Raw genomic sequence first — 19520 nt, 5'->3', positions numbered from 1 at the left:
CCCACTCACAGCCCCATCTCCATCAAGGAAATGCACCCGGCAGATGGCCAAAGGCCTTGTGTCTGCTGGCTGGGCCCCATCTTTTCTGGCCTCTGCTGGCTGGGTTCTCCAGCCAGCAGAACTCCAGAGTTCTCCAGCTCTTTTTCAATATTCCTTATCGGTCACCAAAGCTTCTGTCATTACAACACTGCCTAGCTACGGGCAAGCCACAGTGTCCAAGATTACAGCTTATCTTCCACTGGAGCCTGTTAAATCAACGTCTTCCTTGTTGAGAGGCACCCTAGGTCTCTTGCAGACATTCATGCGGCCTCTTGGTCTTATCAGCAACTGGCATGTACATCATGCATTGGTGGGTTGTTTCCTGATGAGATTTCCTGAGGACCTTGGCCACAGATAGCTATCTCTTTCACGTTATGGTGCTGTTCATGCATTTTCATCGCAGGGGTTGACAGTTTCAGACCTATTCCCCAGATTCCAGGGTGCGTCTTATATAGGGACTATGCGCTGATTACAAAATTCATAGAAAGTGTGAGTTGCAAAAGACCTCAGAGGTCATCTAATTCATTCCCCTCTTATAGGTGGGGAAACTGAGGCCCATGAGGTCTGACTTGCCCAAAGTCGCACAGCTTGTCTCCTGACAACTAGCCTAGGTTCATTCCTCCGTGGAAGCTACACAGGCAGGATGGACACTCAGACTCTGGGTTGGTGGCAGCTGCCACTGTTTGCAGAACCTGCTGCTGTTTGCAGAGACTCTCAGGGTTAAAAGCGGCCCATATCATTCCTAATTGCTGCCTCACCAGCTTCCTGACCTGCAGCCGGGCTGCCTCTGTGGACGAATCTCTGTCATTAGTTCATGACTGCCCCGTCAGTGTTGTCTGGAGAGACTCAGTTAAGGGGCTACCTGTGGCAACTGGGAACCTCGTTACAGTTCTACTAAGCACTTCTCATTGATCCGGGGTTATCGTCACATCCACCCTTGGGAGTTCTCACAGTTGGCAGCGTTCTCTCCATTTTAGACATGAGAAAATGAAGGTCCAAAGATCACTAGTGGTTTACCCCGGGTGATATACAATATAGGACTCTGCCCTGTCAACCTGCACGAAGCCTGCTTCAAATGCTGCATCTTTCATAGAGCCTTCTGTGATTCTTCCTCCAGCAGACAGAGCTGTCTCTCTCTTCTGACCTCCTAGGGCCTTCTATACCTCTCCTATGATACCCAGCAACTTCAACATGGGATATTCTTGTGAATTCATTCATTCGGCATTCACTGAGTGCCCGCTATATTCAAGGCCTTGTGCTGGGGATACCAAGATGGAGCTCGCGATCTGGTGGGCAGAAAGACAAGAATCTGAATTTGGTAGACACACAGATTGACGCTTTGTTGTTGCACCGGGGGAGCGATGGATACAGAAGGAGGGAGGGCACAGGTCAATCATGGGATGCTTCCTGGAGGAAGTTACACATTTTATGTACAGCTTTTATCCCACCTCCGTGCGTCTCTTTAGGGCAAAGACTCTATGTTTTCACCCCCTTGTGTCCCTCACGCCCTGGATTAGTTCTCCCATCTCTACTCTCTCCGCCCTCAGCTGTGAGCAGACAAGTGTGAACTTGGGGGCCTTGCCTTCCTCCCCAGAGCCTGAGCGTTGGTTGGCTGGAAGCTAGTTTGCCTTTAGGACAATGAGGCTAGACACTGAGGGAGGGGCTGTGAACTTTTCAAGTTCAGTCATTTTCCCTTTGGGTCCCCCAGCCATGTCCTAGCTCTGGTCCCCCAGCCTGGCCAGAGCCCAGCCCCGGGTACTCGGAGAGAGGTCAGTGGGGAGCCACAGTCTTTTGAGAGCTTCCAGGCCCCTGGTGAGAAATTTTGTCCGTCGGAGAAGAGGATGGCACAGGCTCAGGGAGCAATGAGGGACAAGTAACAGGCCTTTGGGTGAGGGGAATGTGCAGTCTGTGGGGTGGGGAGATATCTCAGTTAGGCTCTCTAAAAGCAGAGCCTGGGATGGTTGCAGGGGTGGGTGGGCTGCAGCTCAGACAAGTGAGAAAGTGCTTGCAGGAGAAACTGTAAGGGGCAGCAGCCGGGCAAAATGTGGTTCAGTTGACTTAGCCTCAGCCTGTTCCCAGGGGGCCTCTGGATCATGAACAGCAGCACAGTCATCCCTCCTTGGGGCAACGGGGCTGGGCGCTTGCACGATGTCCAGCAGTCACTGGGGTGTGTGTGTATTGGAAAGAGGGTGACCTTCTAGGCATTTCTGGCCCAGGAGGCTCCCACTGGCTAAGGGCACTTTCCTGGGAAGGTGAGCTCTGTGCACCTAGCAGCTAACACCCACAGCAGCTGGGGGATGGATGCACCTGCCAGACACGGGGAGCTAAGGTGGAGGCCCAGAGGTGGAGGACCAGCAGCCTCCACGACAGGGGACTGCTAAGACAATGATGCTCGCTGAGTGAGCTGCTAAGACAATGATGCTCGCTGAGTGATAACCAGTCTGTACAGATTACAAAGCCCCTCACACTCATCAGCTGATTGAAGAGCACAGATCTCTCACCAGGGGGGTGGGATGGGGAGAAACTGCCCCTTTCCTGGGTCCCTGACCCTTCCGCTCTGGCGTGGGGCCCTGGGATGATTCTTTCCTGAGCTCAAGGGGTCAGCCTCTGAGGAATGGCCTGCGCAGCCATTCCAGGGGTCTGGCTGACCCCTGCCCCACACACTCAGGAGGGAGCCTGCGGCCCGCTCTGGCCTTGATGCTTCTTGTCTAAATCTCCCCCTCTCCCGCAGCTCCAGCCCAGGCTCAGATCGTACATGCAGGCCAGGCGTGCGTTGTGAAGGAGGACAACATCAGCGAACGTGTCTACACCATCCGGGAGGGGGACATCCTCGTGCTGCAGTGCCTTGTCACCGGGCACCCTCGGCCCCAGGTAAGCCCCACCTGGCCTTGCGTGGGCCCCTCCTGCCTTTCCCCCTCACTCCCTGTCCTACTCTGGGATTGGAGCTTGAGAAGAGGCAGCAGGAGCTGGGACAAGGGGTGGACAGCGGCAAGTAAACAGAAGACAGGAGACCCGGGCTGGGGGAAGAGCTGGAAAATGAACTCGGTGGGGAAGGGCTGGAGGCTGTGGGCTTATTCACCTGAAAACATTGGCGGCTGAGGGGAAAAACTGAACATCGGTTGTTCAATTCCACTCCATTCCATGTATCTGTTGAGCAGACACTCCCTCAGATGCACCTTCGACCACCGTCTGAGGGTGGACCGTGTGCCATGCACTATGCTGGGTATTTTCTCCAATGTTTTCTCTTTGGATCCTCACAGCCCTGCTGGGAGGAAGGCATTAGGGCCTCCATTTTACAGCTGAGGAAATTGAGGCTCAGGAAGGTTGGGTGAACTCCCAAGGTCACACAGCTCTGAGGGTGGAAGCAGAATTTGAATGCAGGACCAGTGTTCTCTGTAGCTCAGCACGCTTCCTCCCAGTGTATCCGTCTTTGGTTGGGGCTCCAGGAGTTACCAAGAAAATCTAGTACAATCTCTACCTCAGGAGGCTTCAGGTAGGCAAGCCCCACACTCCCGAGGTTAAAAGACTCAAAGCAATTAGAAAGCAACAGAAGATGAGTCTCTGGAAGGGCCAGGTGACTTTGGTCCCAGACCAAGTGTATGGTTCAGGCAGGAAATCTTGGCGGTTATCACTGAGAGCTGAGGGGACGAGGCAGGAGGAGGTGGGCCACAGGGGTGGCTGGAATTTGCTGGTGAGCTGCTGTGACCTTTAAGAACAGCAGAAAAGGTTTCGATTGGTTCCTAGGAAAGACAGTGAAATGTGAAATCTCTTTTCCGGGGATAATTTTGGGAACAGGGACAGCTTTAATAGGTTTGGCCGTGAGACAAGCAGATGGACAAGGAAACCTCTAAAGACTCTTTCAACCTGAAACTATTATCACCACTTGCTGCTTCTCAAAGGCTTGTTTAGAAGGGAAAACAATGCTGCCAGTCTTCAGGTTGGCGTTTGTATCAGATGTGACTATTAGAATGGTCCTCCCTAACGCCAGGGAGGCAGCTGGGCCATCTCTCCCTAAGGCTGCACTGGCCAAGTGTGTGTCCCCTTGAGCATCGCATGTATGAGTCATTTGGGGCTGTGGCTATGTGTACACGCACCCATTTTTCTATTTCCATCCGTGGTTCCATTGTTCTTCCTGCTACCCAAGCTCAAACCTTTGGGCTCCTATTTGACTATGTCCCATCTCTTCCCCACTTCTAGCCAGCCTCTGAGGCCTTTCTTTTATGTCTCTTGCATGGATCTTCTCTTTCTATTCCTCATTACCCGTCTAGGTCAGACCTTCAGTCCTACCTCTGGGACCACTGCAGTAGATCTAACTGGCCTCCCATTCTCCCACATCTCCCCCTCCGATCCATTCCTGTACCCTGCTCCCGGAATCATCATCCTCAAACCGGCTACATCATATCACTCCCCCGCTCAGAAACTTTCGATGGTTCCCCATTACCTACCAGACCCAGTTCAAGCTCCTAGGGGTGGAACTGAAGATCTCCTGGCCCCATCTACCTTTCCCACCTGATCTCCCACTGCCGTCCTCCTCACATGCTGTACTTCAGTGGAATTTGCCCAGGTATACCCTGTTCATTCCTGCTTCAGCCACTGCTGCTCACCTCTCCTGAAGTGCCGTCTACCTCCTTTTTTGCTCATTTCATTACAACAAATATTTATTGAGCATTTGCTGTGTGCCAAGCACTGTGATGGGTCCTGAACATACAGCTACAGTTCCCGTTGTCATGGAGCATCCAGTCTAGTTGGGGAGCAGGGAAGTAGCATCTCATGGCCTACTTTGTGGTCGGGACAGAGGGCTGCGTGGGCATGGACTTCCCCTCTCCAAACAAATAGCAAGAGAAAGGGAATCTCGAGGGTCAAAATGAAGATGGCATCTCTAGTGATGGCCGTGAGCAGAAGTAGAAGAATCTGGTTCTTGGAGAGACGTGGACTGTACACTCATGTCAGGGTTAGTAGTATTAATACTCATACATAGGGGGTATGAGTTGAGGCCCCAAGTCCATGTATGGCTGGGAGCTGGAACTGGACTCTACCTAGAGCTGGATGCTTGACAAGGGTGGCACCATCCCTTAATGGGGACCAGAAGGTCCCACAGCCCAGAGTCACAGCAGAGAGCTGACTCTGCTTCATAGTGTGGGTACAAACAGAGTCACCTGAGTGAGCATAACCCTAAGCCTGTCTGTGTTTTGCACTATCCAAGTGGTGAGGAAACCCTAAGCCGAGAAACTAATGTAAAAACTGGTTGGAACCTGTGAACCCATGCATCTTGGGCATAGGCAACCATAAAGCTACACCACAGATAGGCTTGTTAGGGCCAAGCAGGACTTCTATGGAAGATAATTCCCACTGAATACAGGCCTGTGGAGTAGAATTTTAAAACACATTTAAAAATACAGTGCCAGGAGAGCCAGTCCATAGACCCAAATAATTGAAATTTTACGTCTGAGGAAACAGACATAATAGAGCAATCCTGAAAGGATCTTTAAAATAAATATATTTAAAATGTTAAAAACGTAATGGAAGGAATAGAATCCACAAGACAGGAGATTATACAACCTGATCAGTCAGGTATGGAAAAAAGCAAATACAAATCTTAGAAATAAAAATAATATAGTCTTTCGAAAAATTTGGCCTCAATACGCTAGAGATAGCTAAAGAGAAAATTAGTGAATTGGATGATAGGTCTGAGGAAATCAGCCACAATACAGTCTGGAGAAGATAGAGATGGAAAATGTGGAAAGAAAGTTGGGAGATGTGGAGGATAGAATGAGAAGCTACAACATAAACTCAGGCATTCTAGAAGGACAGACTAGAGAAAACTGAGAGGAGGCAATATTTAAAGAGATAAAGGCTGAGAATTTTGTAGAATTGAAGAAAGGTACGAACCCTTAGATGGATAAAACAAACCAAGTCCTAAGCAGTTTGTAAATAAACCCCATCTAGATAAATCATGGTAAAACTGCAAAATGTCAAGTACAAAATGAGAAAATATTTCCTTGGCCTTGTTCTCTGTCCAGAGCACCCTCTGATTTAAGTATGAATTGCCTGAAACTGCCTGTAGCCTTCCCCAAGTTTTGTAATCTCTAACTTCATGAGGGTAGAGTTGAGGGTGGGGAGGGGATGAAAATGAGTAACAGTAAGGCCTGCAGTGGCCCCTCCCTGCATGAGAAGGTTGCCCTTTCACCCCCTTCTCGCCAGCCTTGTTGTCTCTATGGCCTATGGCCTGACCTAGCCACCAGGATCAGGGGCCTTGTCCTGTCTCAGTAATAAGCAATCCTCCCCAACAGTAAGATGGAAGCTTCCCTACCCCATCCTCCAAAATTTTTGACTTAAAAATCTGGAGCTGATCTGTTTTTCTTAAACCTCTGGTACTTTGAGCAGTAGCGCCAGTTTCTGGTGTGATCCTTGATAGCTTCCCATAATCTAAGGCAATGTTAATAATAATAGAAGTTTGCTGAGTGACTAACATATCCCAGGAGCCACACTTAGGTGCTTTGCATACTTTGTTACCAAACCTCACGGTGACTCTGCAAAGTGGGTATTATGCTGTATAATAGTTAGAGTTATCTAGTGCTGCATATCAAATGCCCCAAAACTTAGAGGCTTAAAACAGTGAACGCTTATTGTCTCACAGTTCTGGTGGGTCAGGAATCTGGGAGCAGCTGGCGGGTTCTGACTCAGGGTCTCTCATCAGACTGCAGTCATTTAGAACTGACTGGGTATGGAGGATCCACTTCCAAGCTAACTCCTGTGGCTGTGGACCTGAGGCTTCCCTTCCTCCTCTGTGGGCCTCTCCATAGGGCTGCTCGTGACATGACAGCTGGCTTTCTTCAGAGCGAGCGATACAAGAAAGTAACCAAGATGGAAATCACAGTCTTTTATAACTTGATGTTGAAAGTGACAAACCATCACTCCCACCATACTGCATTGGTTACAGACCATCCCTGGTACAAAGTGGAAGGGGACTACAGAAAGGTGTGAATACCAGGAGGCTGGCTACCATGTAGACCTCTTTTACAGATGAGAAATCTGAAGCTGAGAGATGAGTAACCCACCCAGGGCCACTAAGCTAGTAAGTGGAATAACAGAACAATGTTCTCAAATTCATAATCTTCCAGGCACTAAGTATATACGCATTTAATCCTCCCAGTAGCCTTAGGAGGGGGGTAATATCTAGTTTACGGAGGAGGAAAGGAAGGCAGGAGAGGCTGGGTAACTCGACTGCAAATCCATGCTCCTAACCATTGCACTATACTGCCTTATTTAAAGCCGCCATCTGACCCCAGATTCCCCAGGCTCTTTCATTGAGGTGTCCTACCCCATCCATGCATTCCCACGAGTCTGTTTGGGTTAGTTTCCTAGGCCTGTGTATGCCCCACGTGCGCTCGCGAAAAACTATGGGGGCAGGAGGGGAGGGGCAGTTGCAGGGCCTTCAGCCCTGAGGCCCCTACCCTCTGCCGTGTCTGACTCCGACCCGCCCGGCCGGCCCAGGTGCGGTGGACCAAGACAGCAGGCAGCGCGTCTGACAAGTTCCAGGAGACGTCGGTGTTCAACGAGACGCTGCGCATCGAGCGCATCGCGCGCACGCAGGGCGGCCGCTACTACTGCAAGGCCGAGAACGGCGTGGGCGTGCCCGCCATCAAGTCCATCCGCGTGGACGTGCAGTGTGAGTCGGTGCTCTCCCGGGGCGGCCCCCGTGGGGGCTCGGGATGGGAAGAAGAGTGTGTGTGTGTGTGGGGGGGGGGTGGTGGAAAAGCAACACCTCTTTGGGGGAAAACAGTAGAGACCTCTCTTCGGAACTAGACAGGCAAGTCTGATGTTCCTCCGGTGTGTACCACCCGATGCCATTCACACATTCCCATCTGTAATCCCGCATGGACCTGGCAACATCCCTGTAAGGTGGTCAGGGAGGGCAGGACGGGTTGGGTTATACCCATTCCACAGATGAAGAAACCGAGGTACCCAGCGCTGTGACTTGCTCACCCATATAGGTCTCTTGGCTCTGGTCCAGCGCTCTTCCCACAGTTCCTCATGTCTCTGCTTTTGTCGCAGGGGCAGCTCTGAAACGTCCCTTCCCTACCACCTGCAGGACCAAGCACCCTCAGTCCTTGCTGCTGGTTGAGTGGGAAGCCCCCAGTCCCTACCTGCCCTCCATGACTATGCCCTGAACCCCAAGAGGTTATTTCCCTGCTTGCCACCCTGCTCTGTGCCCATCTAGGCTGACCTAGGTACCCAGAAGCTGTGGGGCCAGGCCCAGGGGCCTGTCTGGCGCCACCTTAATATCTACAATGAACTGTTAAATATGCTGCATGCCCCCTACGTGAGACCCGATAGAATGGTGAGCGATGGAACCCAGACCCTCTCTTCTGTCCACCATCAGCCACCCAGGGCCTGCCAAACTCTGGGGCTGAGGGTCATTTTAGAGTTATTGGTGCTGGAAGGGGCTGGCGGGCATGGCCTGAGCTTCACCAATGCCCCACCTGTACCCATGGTCTTGGATTGACTTCTATCCGAGTGAGCTTTGGAAGGACAGAATAATGGGATGTTGGAACGTCCGTTGTAGGATGTTAGAATGTGCATTGTTGGTGCCTTTGGTTCACAACCCTGGCTGCACATTGGAATGTCTAGGGGATCTTTAAAAAAGAATACTGATGCCTGGGTCGCACCTCCAGAGATTCTGATGTAATTGATTGGAAGTTGGCCCCCGACATGGGGATTTTTTTCTTAAACTTTTTTTATTGAGGATTAACCTACATCCAACAGAGTGTACTAATCTTAAATGTACACTCAGTGACTTCTTGCATATGTATGTGCACGTGTAAACACCATCCAGTTCAAGGGCATTTCCGGGACCCCAGAAAGTGCCCTCATGCCCCCTCCCAGTCAATAACCTCCTTGGAGGCGATCACTCTTCTGACACCGTCAGTGAGCTCTACCAGGCATCAGTATTAAAAAGAAAATCTCCATGTGATTCTGTTGTGCAAACAGGGGCGGGAACCACCAATCTATTCCAATTTACCAGTGATGAAACAGCCCCAGAGAGAGAAGGGACTTAGGCGGGTCACACCACAAATTCACAGCTAACCTGGGATTTGAGCCAGGGTTTCCTGACTGCCAGTCTGCAGTTGTTTCCTCTGTCCCATGAAAGGAGGGTGAAGATAGACACCCCCCATGCGGGTCCCTGGGGAGGGACAGCTGGGAAGCCATCAAGTCCAGTCCCCTGCTTCAAGCCTTCAAGCCCAGTCCCCTGCCTCTAATGGGTTGGTCAAACTTCAGGGCTGGGAGAGCATCTGGCTCTCTGGAAGCATCCCTCAGGGTGGCTTAACTTTCCCTGGGGGCTGCCGGGAGCCCAGGCCCCCCACCTTGGGGTCACTCAGCCCTGATCCATTGGGGCTGTGCCCTTGCAGACCTGGACGAGCCGGTGCTGACGGTGCACCAGACGGTGAGCGATGTCCGAGGCAACTTCTACCAGGAGAAGACGGTGTTCCTGCGCTGTACTGTCAACTCCAACCCGCCAGCCCGCTTCATCTGGAAGAGGGGCTCTGACACCCTGTCCCACAGCCAGGACAATGGGGTGGACATCTATGAACCCCTCTACACCCAGGTCAGGATGGGCAGCAGCTGGCCTGGCCACCTCATGGCTGCACTCTTCCTCCTGCACCCAACAAGGGAGGGGGGCGTGGGGACAGAGGCCTCACAACCTGGGGTTCCAGGGACTGCCCTGACTCCAACAATTCCGTTCTGACTTCAGAAATGTGTGTTCTAATTGCACACCTGGGGAAGGTGAAGTCGGGACAGAAAGGTCAGGGAGCAATGGTGAGGACAGGAGAGTCCCCAAGACAGCACGTCCTCCAGGAACATTGCTAGTTAGGAAAGGCACCCCCTAGGGGCAGGCACGTTATCCCTGCCCGCTGCTGGCTGGCAGAGTATTGGGAACCCAGGGGGAGGCATGGCAGGAGTTGGGGGCAGAGAGATGACTCTACTTCCCCTGGGTGCCCTATAGTCCCAGGACACGGTGATGAAGCCATCCTGCCAGGGAGGGCTTTCAGAGGTGGCTATCCTAGGTGGCTGTCAGAGCTCCACATGTGGCCATGGCCTGTGGGCCAGCCCCATGTTTGTCTGGGTTGTAAGACAGCAGGATTCTCTCCTTACCCTCCATTTCCCAGAGTGGGGAAACTGAGGCCTGGTCCTGGCCAGTGTGCACCAGGACAGCCTCAGACCCAGAGAAGCCTAGGGGATGGAGAGTACAGCATCCACCCCAGACTCAGGGTCCCTGGGGATAAGTGGTATGGAGGTGGGGAGAGATAGGAATTAAAATAGGAATTTGCTTTAGCCTGGTGCTGGGTGAGTGTGTGTGGGTCCCCTGGAGACCCAAGCAGGCCCCTCACTCCAGTGGTCCACTGCTGCCTAGGGGGAGACCAAGGTCCTGAAGCTGAAGAACCTGCGGCCCCAGGACTATGCCAGCTACACCTGCCAGGTGTCTGTACGCAATGTGTGTGGCATCCCGGACAAGGCTATCACCTTCCGGCTCACCAACACCACGGGTACAGGCACTTCCCCGCCCACACCCCTTGCCCGCCTGGGCTGACTCCCCGACCAGGCGGCACTACCCCACCCCACACAGGACTCTAGGCACATCACCGATAGTGCGTCCCCTCCTCCCCTCCGCCTGCTCCCTGCCTTGTCCCCTCCCTTCTCCCCCTAGTCCTTCCCGGACCCCATTTCCCCTACATCCAGCCCTGCCTCACAGTCCCCTAAGACCCCACCTCCTTGTCCTCTTAGCACCACCAGCCCTGAAGCTGTCTGTGAACGAAACTTTGGTGGTGAACCCTGGGGAGAATGTGACGGTGCAGTGTCTGCTGACAGGCGGTGATCCCCTACCCCAGCTGCAGTGGTCCCATGGGCCAGGCCCACTGCCCCTGGGTGCTCTGGCCCAGGGTGGCACCCTCAGCATCCCTTCAGTGCAGGCCCGCGACTCTGGCTACTACAACTGCACAGCCACCAACAATGTGGGCAACCCTGCCAAGAAGACCGTCAACCTGCTGGTGCGATGTATGTGCCTCCAGAGGGGTGGGAGGGAACTTGGAAGGCAGACAGGGTCCCTGTCCTCCAGGAACTACCAATGAAATGGGAAAAGGGCACTGGGCTTCCTTTTGGTAGGTGAGACATGCTGACGAGGCATGTTCAGGTACTTTGATTTCCCTGCAATTCAGGTGTCTGCCAGCAGATGGCGGAACTAAAATTTGTATAAAGTTATTTCCAATTTATAACCTACATTTCCAGATATAACCTCAACAATCCAAGAAGTAGGAAGGGCTGGTGTTGATTACCTACATTTTTTTTTTTTTTTAGATTAGGAAACTGAGGTTGCAAAAAGCTAAATGTGTTACATTCCAGTCTTCAAGAGACATTTCCTGGCTTTCTTCCTGTACAATGATTTCTAAGTGATTAACGGAATTAAAGTGAAAATAACACACATTTCCATGTACCTCATAAGTAAATCTTTATTAGCAAAGCATTTCAGGGAGTCTGAAGATAATTACTAAGTGTAAAAATGATAGAAAACTTGGAATCCGATTAAAGAAGTACAAACACTTTCCTTTTTCCTTACTAAACCTCAGCCTCACTTGTTACCATTAGCTGCTCAGTATGATCTTGACTTTGCTCCTCTGCTTTAAAGAGGAAACTTTAAATTCTTCTGCTTGTGCAGCTTTCGGTTGTTTGTTTATTTATTTATTTGTATATTTTTTTGGTGAGGAACATTGGCGCTAAGCTAACATCCATTGTCAATCTTCCTCTTTTCGCTGAGGAAAATTAGCCCTGAGCCAACATCTGTGCCCATCCTCCTCTGTTTTGCGTATGGGATGCTGCCACAGCATGGCTTAATGAGCAGTACATAGGTCAGCGCCTGGGATCCGAACCAGCGAACCCTAGGCCGCCGAAGTGGAGTGCACAAACTAACCACTACGCCACCGGGCTGGCCCCTGTTTGTTTATTTTTTAAAGATCCAGGCTTGTTTCCAGCTCTTTAGCACTTGAAAGTAAAGTACAGCTTCTGTCAAATTCAATTGAGAGTCTTCTGATGAAATGGACTCTCTTTTTTGTTCATTTCTCACCGACCATCTCTCTCTGGCTCTTCTCACAAAGGAAGCTAGGTCTCTATGACTTTTTACTTAATCAGAGCCAGAAAGACAGCAGCCAGATTGTTGTATCTGATGACTACTTTTTCCTTTGATGGTACTTTTCCCATCAGAAGGTGATTCTTCTCCACTTGATTTCATTTGGCCTGTAAAACCTGGGTTGATGAGATCGCAATTTACATCAAATACTTATGGTCACCTCTTAGGGTGACATACAGCCTGCTTTGCTCAGCCCAGTCCTGGTTTATGGCTGTGGTACTAGGGTCCTGTCCAATTAGTACAAAATATTAAGAATTCTATCTAAGTCTTGGCTTACGTCAGACAATATTCAGACTTTTAAAGAGGCCAGACCCTTTTCTTTCTAAACTCTTGTGTTTTTATGTAATTGGATGTAAAATGATTGTATTCGGCTTTTATTATAAAAATTGCACAAACTTGTTGCAAAGAGCCAAACAGCACAAAAGGGTAAAATGTGCAAATTAAAATTTTCCCCTAATTACCCTCAGCCCCATTCTCTAGATAGAAGCACTATTACATTCTGGTGCATCCTTCCGAAATTTGTATTTTGCAAATTCAAAGTTTAAAACAAGAATAAAGATAAAGCAGTGTAGTGGTTAAGAGTGTGGGCTCTGAGTCTGAATTCGAGGTTGGCTACTCCTTTGGGCAAGTTACTTAAACTGTCTGAGCCTCAGTTCCCTCCTTTGTAAAATGGGAACGATAAAGTGCCCACTCAAAGCTGTGGGATGGGTTAAATGAGTGACCTGTGTAAATTAGAACAGTGCCTCTCACAGAGTGTATCTTCAGTCAACAGTGGCTATAAGGATTACTAAACCCACTTTTCTACAGCAAGCTTCTTTGAACTTTTAAAAAAACATCTGTATGTCAATTATTTCTCAATAAAACTGAAAAAAAAAAAAAAAGGCATCTGAGCAAGCAGAACAATTTCCAAGCAAAGTCATGGTTTTCCTGGGGGTGGGGTGGGGAGTTGTAGCCCCCAACCTCCAGGAGGGCCAGTTCGAGGGGAGAAGCTGGATCTGGATGGGAGTGAGACATAGGCCCCTGGCTTTGGGCCAGCCCCAGCCACCCTTCCCTCCCCATCCACCCATAGCCATGAAGAACGCCACGTTCCAGATCACCCCAGATGTGATCAAAGAGAGTGAGAACATACAGCTGGGCCAGGACCTGAAGCTGTCGTGCCATGTGGATGCAGTGCCCCAGGAGAAGGTGACCTACCAGTGGTTCAAGAATGGCAAGCCAGCACGCATGTCCAAGAGGCTGCTGGTGACCAGAAACGACCCTGAGTTGCCCGCCGTCACGAGCAGCCTAGAGCTCATTGACCTGCATTTCAGCGACTATGGCACCTACCTGTGTGTGGCGTCCTTCCCAGGGGCACCAGTGCCTGACCTGAGCGTCGAGGTCAACATCTCCTCTGAGACAGGTGGGCAGCTGGAGGGGGATTGGGGAGGTGTGAGGGAGCTGGAGAGGCCCACAGAGGGGAGGTGCGGGCAGCAGCTAGGGAAAGGGAAGCCAGAGTGAGGACAACACCATTTGTTCATGCCATACACATTTATTGAGCACCTGTTATATACCAGGCACTGTGCTAGGCACTGGAGTAGAGTGGTGGGCAAAATAGGCTCTGCCCTCATTGAACCAAGTAGGAAGGCAAACATTTTCCAGAGAGTTTCACAAATAAATATATCACTGCAATCTGTGATACATGAGAGTCGGGATAGAGTTTCCTAAGATAGAACGTTGGATCTGCAATCAGACGGAGGGGCAGGATTTTACTAGGCAAAGGAGAGCAAGGGAGGGTGGAAGAGAAAGGCAGGCCAAGGAATCAGCATGCACAAAGGCACTGAGGCAGGAAAGTGCAGGGCCATTTGGAGAACTGAAGGAAGGAGAGTGTGGTTGGGAGGATGGAGTGAGATGAGAGTGGAGAGGTCACAGGGGCCAGATTATGCAGGGGATTTGGGTCTTTATTCCAATAACAATAAGTAACAATAATGAAATAATAATGGCTAACATTTATTGAGTGTTTACTATGTGTTCTGATGGTTTTTTGTTTATCTCATTTGCCTTCATGATTTACCTTATGGGGTAGATGGTTTATCTTCAGTTTTTAGAGATGAAGAAACTTAGGCTCAGAGTTTAGCTTACGGTTTAAGAAACTTACCTAAAGTAACACACGAATAAGTGGGGGAGCTGGGATTCGAACCCAGGCAGTCTGACTTCAGAGCTTGCTCTCAGCCACCACTGAAGGGTTTATACTTGGAGAATGGCAGGAGATTGGGGCGGATGACTTTGGAGAGGGTCCCTAGAATCTCATCTCCAGCCCCACCCCTTGCACTGAGGAGTTGGCTGACTTTGGCTAAGCCTCTTCAACCCTCCAGGCCTCAGTTTCCCCTCTGTGAGAGATTGAACCAGATGGCCTTGGAGGCCCCTCCCATCCTGACGTCTGCACAGGGAGAGACCAGGTGAAGCTGGAGGGGTCAGGAAAGCCTTCCAGAAGGAGACCGACCTGAGCTGAGCTTTGGGCGTGGACCAGGCCTCCAGACTCCACAAATCCGTTTTGCAAATCGCTGTGTGCCAGGCCCTGGGCGAGGAGCTGGGGACCTAGACACGAACGCCACAGCCCCATGCTCAGAGCTCCCTGCCTACACAGACCTGTTGGGGAAGGGGTGGGATACGGCAGGAAATGGAAGGGCAGACCTTAGAAGTAGGACACAGGAGCTAAAGGCGGGGTCTGCAGAGCATCCTGGGGACACGAGAGAAGGAGCAGCAGGCTGCGTGGGGACGCCAGGGAAGGCTCCTCAGAGGAGCCGTGCTCCGTGTGAGCATTTGCTAGGTGGGGGGAGACAGAAGGAGAGAAGAGACGGCGAGCCTACAAGGTGTATGAGACTTGGTGTGTCCAGGGAGTGTGTTCCTTACAAGTGAATCCCACAGTTGGGACACAGGATGGGAGAGGGAAGATGAGGCTGGGTGTGGCAGAGGCTGGAGCACGAGGGCCTTGTCTGCAGAGCCAAGGAGTTTGAGCTTTAACCTGAGGGCAGTGCAGCCTCAAAACAGGGGACACTTTAGCAGTGCAGGTGCAGAAGGGTTGGGAGCTGGGATGTTTCAGAAACAGGGAAATCAATGGGGCACAGGGCCATTTCCTACATTTGGCTCGTAGCCTTGAATGCCTAGGGAATGGAAGCTTTTTACGGGCCTCTGGAAATGGTTTAGACCTGGAAAAATAAGTTAATTGGCTCCAAAATACAAAGAGAAGACTGCAAAATGAAAGCCAATAAATGTGTAAGTGTCTACAGAGTATAAATTATGGTAACTAGATAACTGGACCTCAGCATGCCTCGTAGAGTTATTGACAATTTATATTTAATGTAGGACATTTTAATTTCTTTGATGTGATGTGGGATGGGACCCATGGAAATCTTTAAAAGACCCTCCATTTGGACGATGTGTTGAGTTGGATTAAGTCTGGCTGTGAATAACAGAAAATCCCTACATACTAGTGGCTTAAACAAGCTAGATGTGTATTTCTTCGTCATGTGAGTGAGCAGTCCAGGCGGGAATGGTGGCTCTGCTCTACCAAGTCCTCAGGGCCCCAGGCTCCATCTTGTCTTGCTAGTCCAGTAACTCCATCCTCGGCATGAGACCTACGCCCACCCTGGTGGTTCCAACTGCAGCCTGCAGGAAGGAGGAAGAGGGGCACACCTCTCCTTTTAAAAACCCTTGTTTCCCCACACATCCCATTGGCCAGAATTTAGTCATATGGCCACAGCTAGCCATAAGGCACCCTGGGAGACATAGTCTTTGTTCTGGCTGTGTGCCCGGCTAAAACCCAGATATTCTATTACTTTGGAAGAAAGGGTAAGGATGTTGGGGGACAGACTGGTGGTCTGTGATAACACTCCAGGAAACAGAAGATGGAGGCTTTAACTAGAGCAGGGCCAGTGGGCAGGAGAGAGGGGATTGAGAGAGGAGATACTTTGCCAAACTGTTTCAAAGGTGGAATCCCCAATACTTAATAAAGTGGGGCTAAGAGGAAAGAAGGAATAGGCCAGCACGACTTCGGCTCTCTGTCTGAGTTGGGAGACCCTGAAGTAGAGACCCAGGAGAGGATTGGGTGAGTTCTGCTTTGGAGGTACTGAGGGGTCTGCAGGATGTCTGGGATGGGGAAGGGAGGCTTGCACTAGGGGGAGAGAGACAGAAGCCCCAGAGCAGAGGTGGAGAGGGGGGGAGCTCTAACCCCGCTTCTCCCTCCCTTTTCTCTCCTCCCCCTGCAGTGCCGCCCACCATCAGCGTGCCCAAGGGCAGGGCCGTGGTGACCGTGCGCGAGGGCTCGCCCGCCGAGCTGCAGTGCGAGGTGCGCGGCAAGCCGCGGCCGCCGGTGCTCTGGTCCCGCGTGGACAAGGAGGCTGCGCTGCTGCCCTCGGGGCTGCCCCTGGAGGAGACCCCAGACGGCAAGCTGCGGCTGGAGCGCGTGAGCCGCGACATGAGTGGGACCTACCGCTGCCAGACGGCTCGCTATAATGGCTTTAACGTGCGCCCCCGCGAGGCCCAGGTGCAGCTGAACGTGCAGTGTGAGTCCCACCGCCCCACCCGGACTACCTTCCCAGCTGCCCCTCCCGGTTCCCAGGCTGGCCTGCCCCTCTTAACCGCTTTATTTACCCCAGTCCAACAAAACGCCTCCACCTACTGCTGATACCCCTAAATCCTCCTTGACACCCCCGTGCTCTAAGACACGGAGGTCTGTGACTCTTGTCGTACTTCCACCATCAAGTGTCCTCCCATCTTCATTCCCAGGGACCCAGTGAGCCAAGAAATAACTGGTTTTGACAGGTGGGAATGGGGATTTGAGGGAGGAAGGACGTTCAAGGGAACACACCGTGTCTGACAGTATAATGATAAGAGTTAACTCACCACGTGCCAAGCACTGTTCTAAAACATTTCAATGCACTAACTCATTTAACCCTCCACAGCGCTGTGAATAGTGTCTATTATTCCCCCGTTTTTACAAATAGGAAAACCGAGTCACAGAGAGGTTAAGTAACATGCGTCAGGTTTCACAGCTGGTTAGAGGCAGGGCTGGGATTTGAACCTAAGCCATCTAGCTCCAGGGATCATGCTCTAAACCCGACATTATGCTGCCTTTCATTACATGGGGGATGTAGGAACCATTTAAGTCGTGAGTGGAGGCCCAGTCTGGGAAGCATGGCTGGAGGGAGTGGCTGGAGGGGGTAGGTATCTACAGGTCCGAGAGAGATAAGCGTAGCTGTTGTAAGAGTGTGTTGCGAGTGTGTATCTGCCCTGAGACCCTTCCACGCTGGGGGGCGCGGGAGTAGGGACGAGTGCGTCGCCCCCCATGGGGCCGCTCCTCAGACCCCACTGAGTGAGGAGAGGCCCTGCTGACTGCCGCCCCCACCCCCAGTCCCGCCGGAGGTGGAGCCCAGCTCCCAGGATGTGCGCCAGGCGTTGGGTCGGCCCGTGCTCCTGCGCTGCTCGCTGCTCCGAGGCAGCCCCCAGCGCATCGCCTCTGCCGTGTGGCGCTTCAAAGGGCAGCTGCTGCCTCCGCCGCCCGCAGTCCCCGTCCCCGCCGAGGCCCCTGACCACTCCGAGCTGCGCCTCGACGCCGTTACCCGCGACAGCAGTGGCAGCTACGAGTGCAGCGTCTCCAACGACGTGGGCTCGGCGGCCTGCCTCTTCCAGGTCTCGGGTGAGCGTCCCCTCAGTCCAGCCCCACCCAACCACGCCCACCTGGGGCCAGGCTCCGCCCCAACTCCGGCCCTGCCCACTCCCGGCCTGGGCCCCGCCCCTTTCAAGCCCGCTTACACCAGTGTAGGCTCCTACCTCTCCAAGACCCGCCCATGCCTCCCGGGTCCAACTGTGACCTCCTCCTACAGCCGTGTCCCCTCCACTCAAGCCCACTCCAGGTCTAGGCCTTCCCCTTTCAAGGCCCGCCCACACCTGTCCTAAGCCCCGCCCCTTTTAGCTCAGCCCCCTTCCTGGCCTCTTGCAGCCCCGCCCCTTTCAAGCTCCTCCTTCACCAGGCCAGGCTTCTCCCCTCCAGTCCCGCGAGCACCAAGTGTGGGGCGTTCCCTTTAAGAGCCCACCCATACCACGCCTGTGCCCCGCCTACATTAGGCATTGGCTCCACCCCTTTCAGCCTCGTCCAATCCCAGATCTCCGCTTGCAGCTGGTCCCTTGGCAGGAATTGCTTCGCCCCCTCCGGCCCCGCCCATGCCAGGTTTAGACCCGCCCGCTCAAGCCCTGGGCACCGCCCCATCTCAGCCCCAGAGGCTGCAGATGGGGAATCCCCTCGTCTCGTGGCGGCGTGTCCAATGTGAGGGGCCTGAGCTGTAGCTTAGGCGAGAGAACACGCCCCTCGCCAGCTTCTCTGGAACGTCGTGGGTGATGCTGGGCCAGCCAGCACACATTTCCGGAGCTGTCACACTAGAGGTTCAGGCCCCTCCGTGCCCCATCTCTTCATGTCATTCTGGGTGGGCTCTTGGGGTTGCAGATGGGCATGGGTGGGTCAGAAAGGGGTGTAGGTCGGGATGAGGGCCGAGGGGAAGCGAGAGGGGCTGATGGATTGCCAAACCCCCCTCTCTCTTCCTGCCTTCGGGGAGAGTGAGTTCCCTGTCAAAGCTGGTGGCAGTGCCCCAGAGGAGAGCCCCAGGCTTGCTAGTCCCCCACTCCACCGTACCCCCAGCTCTCCCCACAGCGCCTGCCTGACTGGGGCACCTTTAGCTCTGGTTTGGATCTCCTGACTCAGCAGCAGGGGGCTAGGACCACAGGTCACTGGCCACCTCCTCAGCCCCTCCCCACCCCACCCAGCCCTACCAGCCAGAGGCCCCTGTGACATTTCCCACCTCCTTCCCCTCTTCCCTGTTCTCCCACACTTTCCCTGTCTACCCACCTTTTTGCCTCTCTCTATCCCTCTCTTCTCTCTTCTCTTCCTTCTACCTCAATATCCTGACCCTTTTCATGCCTTTTCCCCAATCCTCTTTCCCTGTGTCTTCTCTAATTTCCCTTCTCTGTGTCTTCCCAAATGTCCCTTTTCTCTTTCTTGTCCTTGTCCTTCCCTCTCCATTCTCACCAATGCCACCTCCTGGAATTCCCGATCTCCCTTTTCTCCATCTCCCATCTTCCCTCCTACCCTCCCATCATCCTCCCCATCTCCTCTTCTCCCACCATCTCCACTCCTCACAATATGCCCTTTCTCCTTGTCTCCCCATACCCTCTTTCTGTTCCACTCCATCCTCTTCTGCCTCCCTCTCCCGTGCCTCCTCTCTCTGTGTCTCTCCCCGTCCCCCACCCTCCACGGCCCCATGCTCCCCTC

At 52.5% G+C, this 19520-nt stretch overlaps 1 protein-coding gene across 2 annotated transcripts in view; it reads left to right on the top strand.

The window, feature by feature from the left end:
- MDGA1 (MAM domain containing glycosylphosphatidylinositol anchor 1) overlaps positions 1-19520 on the top strand; it is a 64924-nt gene that overhangs the window by 27155 nt on the left and 18249 nt on the right. For both annotated transcript variants that reach the window (XR_015554123.1, XM_004424188.3), the window contains exons 2-9: positions 2771-2910; positions 7534-7708; positions 9450-9646; positions 10454-10586; positions 10825-11094; positions 13290-13619; positions 16465-16761; positions 17610-17894. Coding sequence is in view for 1 of the 2 variants with exons in the window: in XM_004424188.3 (XP_004424245.1) it covers positions 2771-2910; positions 7534-7708; positions 9450-9646; positions 10454-10586; positions 10825-11094; positions 13290-13619; positions 16465-16761; positions 17610-17894 (1827 nt within the window). In the remaining variant the exon portion in view is untranslated. The remainder of the gene's footprint in view (positions 1-2770; positions 2911-7533; positions 7709-9449; positions 9647-10453; positions 10587-10824; positions 11095-13289; positions 13620-16464; positions 16762-17609; positions 17895-19520) is intronic.

Source organism: Ceratotherium simum, chromosome 13, assembly GCF_057802395.1.
Source record: "Ceratotherium simum simum isolate JZ-2026a chromosome 13, ASM5780239v1, whole genome shotgun sequence".
NCBI classification, from domain to species: Eukaryota; Metazoa; Chordata; class Mammalia; order Perissodactyla; family Rhinocerotidae; genus Ceratotherium; species Ceratotherium simum.
Note: the sequence above shows the minus strand (reverse complement) of the source record. Positions and strands in the feature narration are given on the sequence as shown.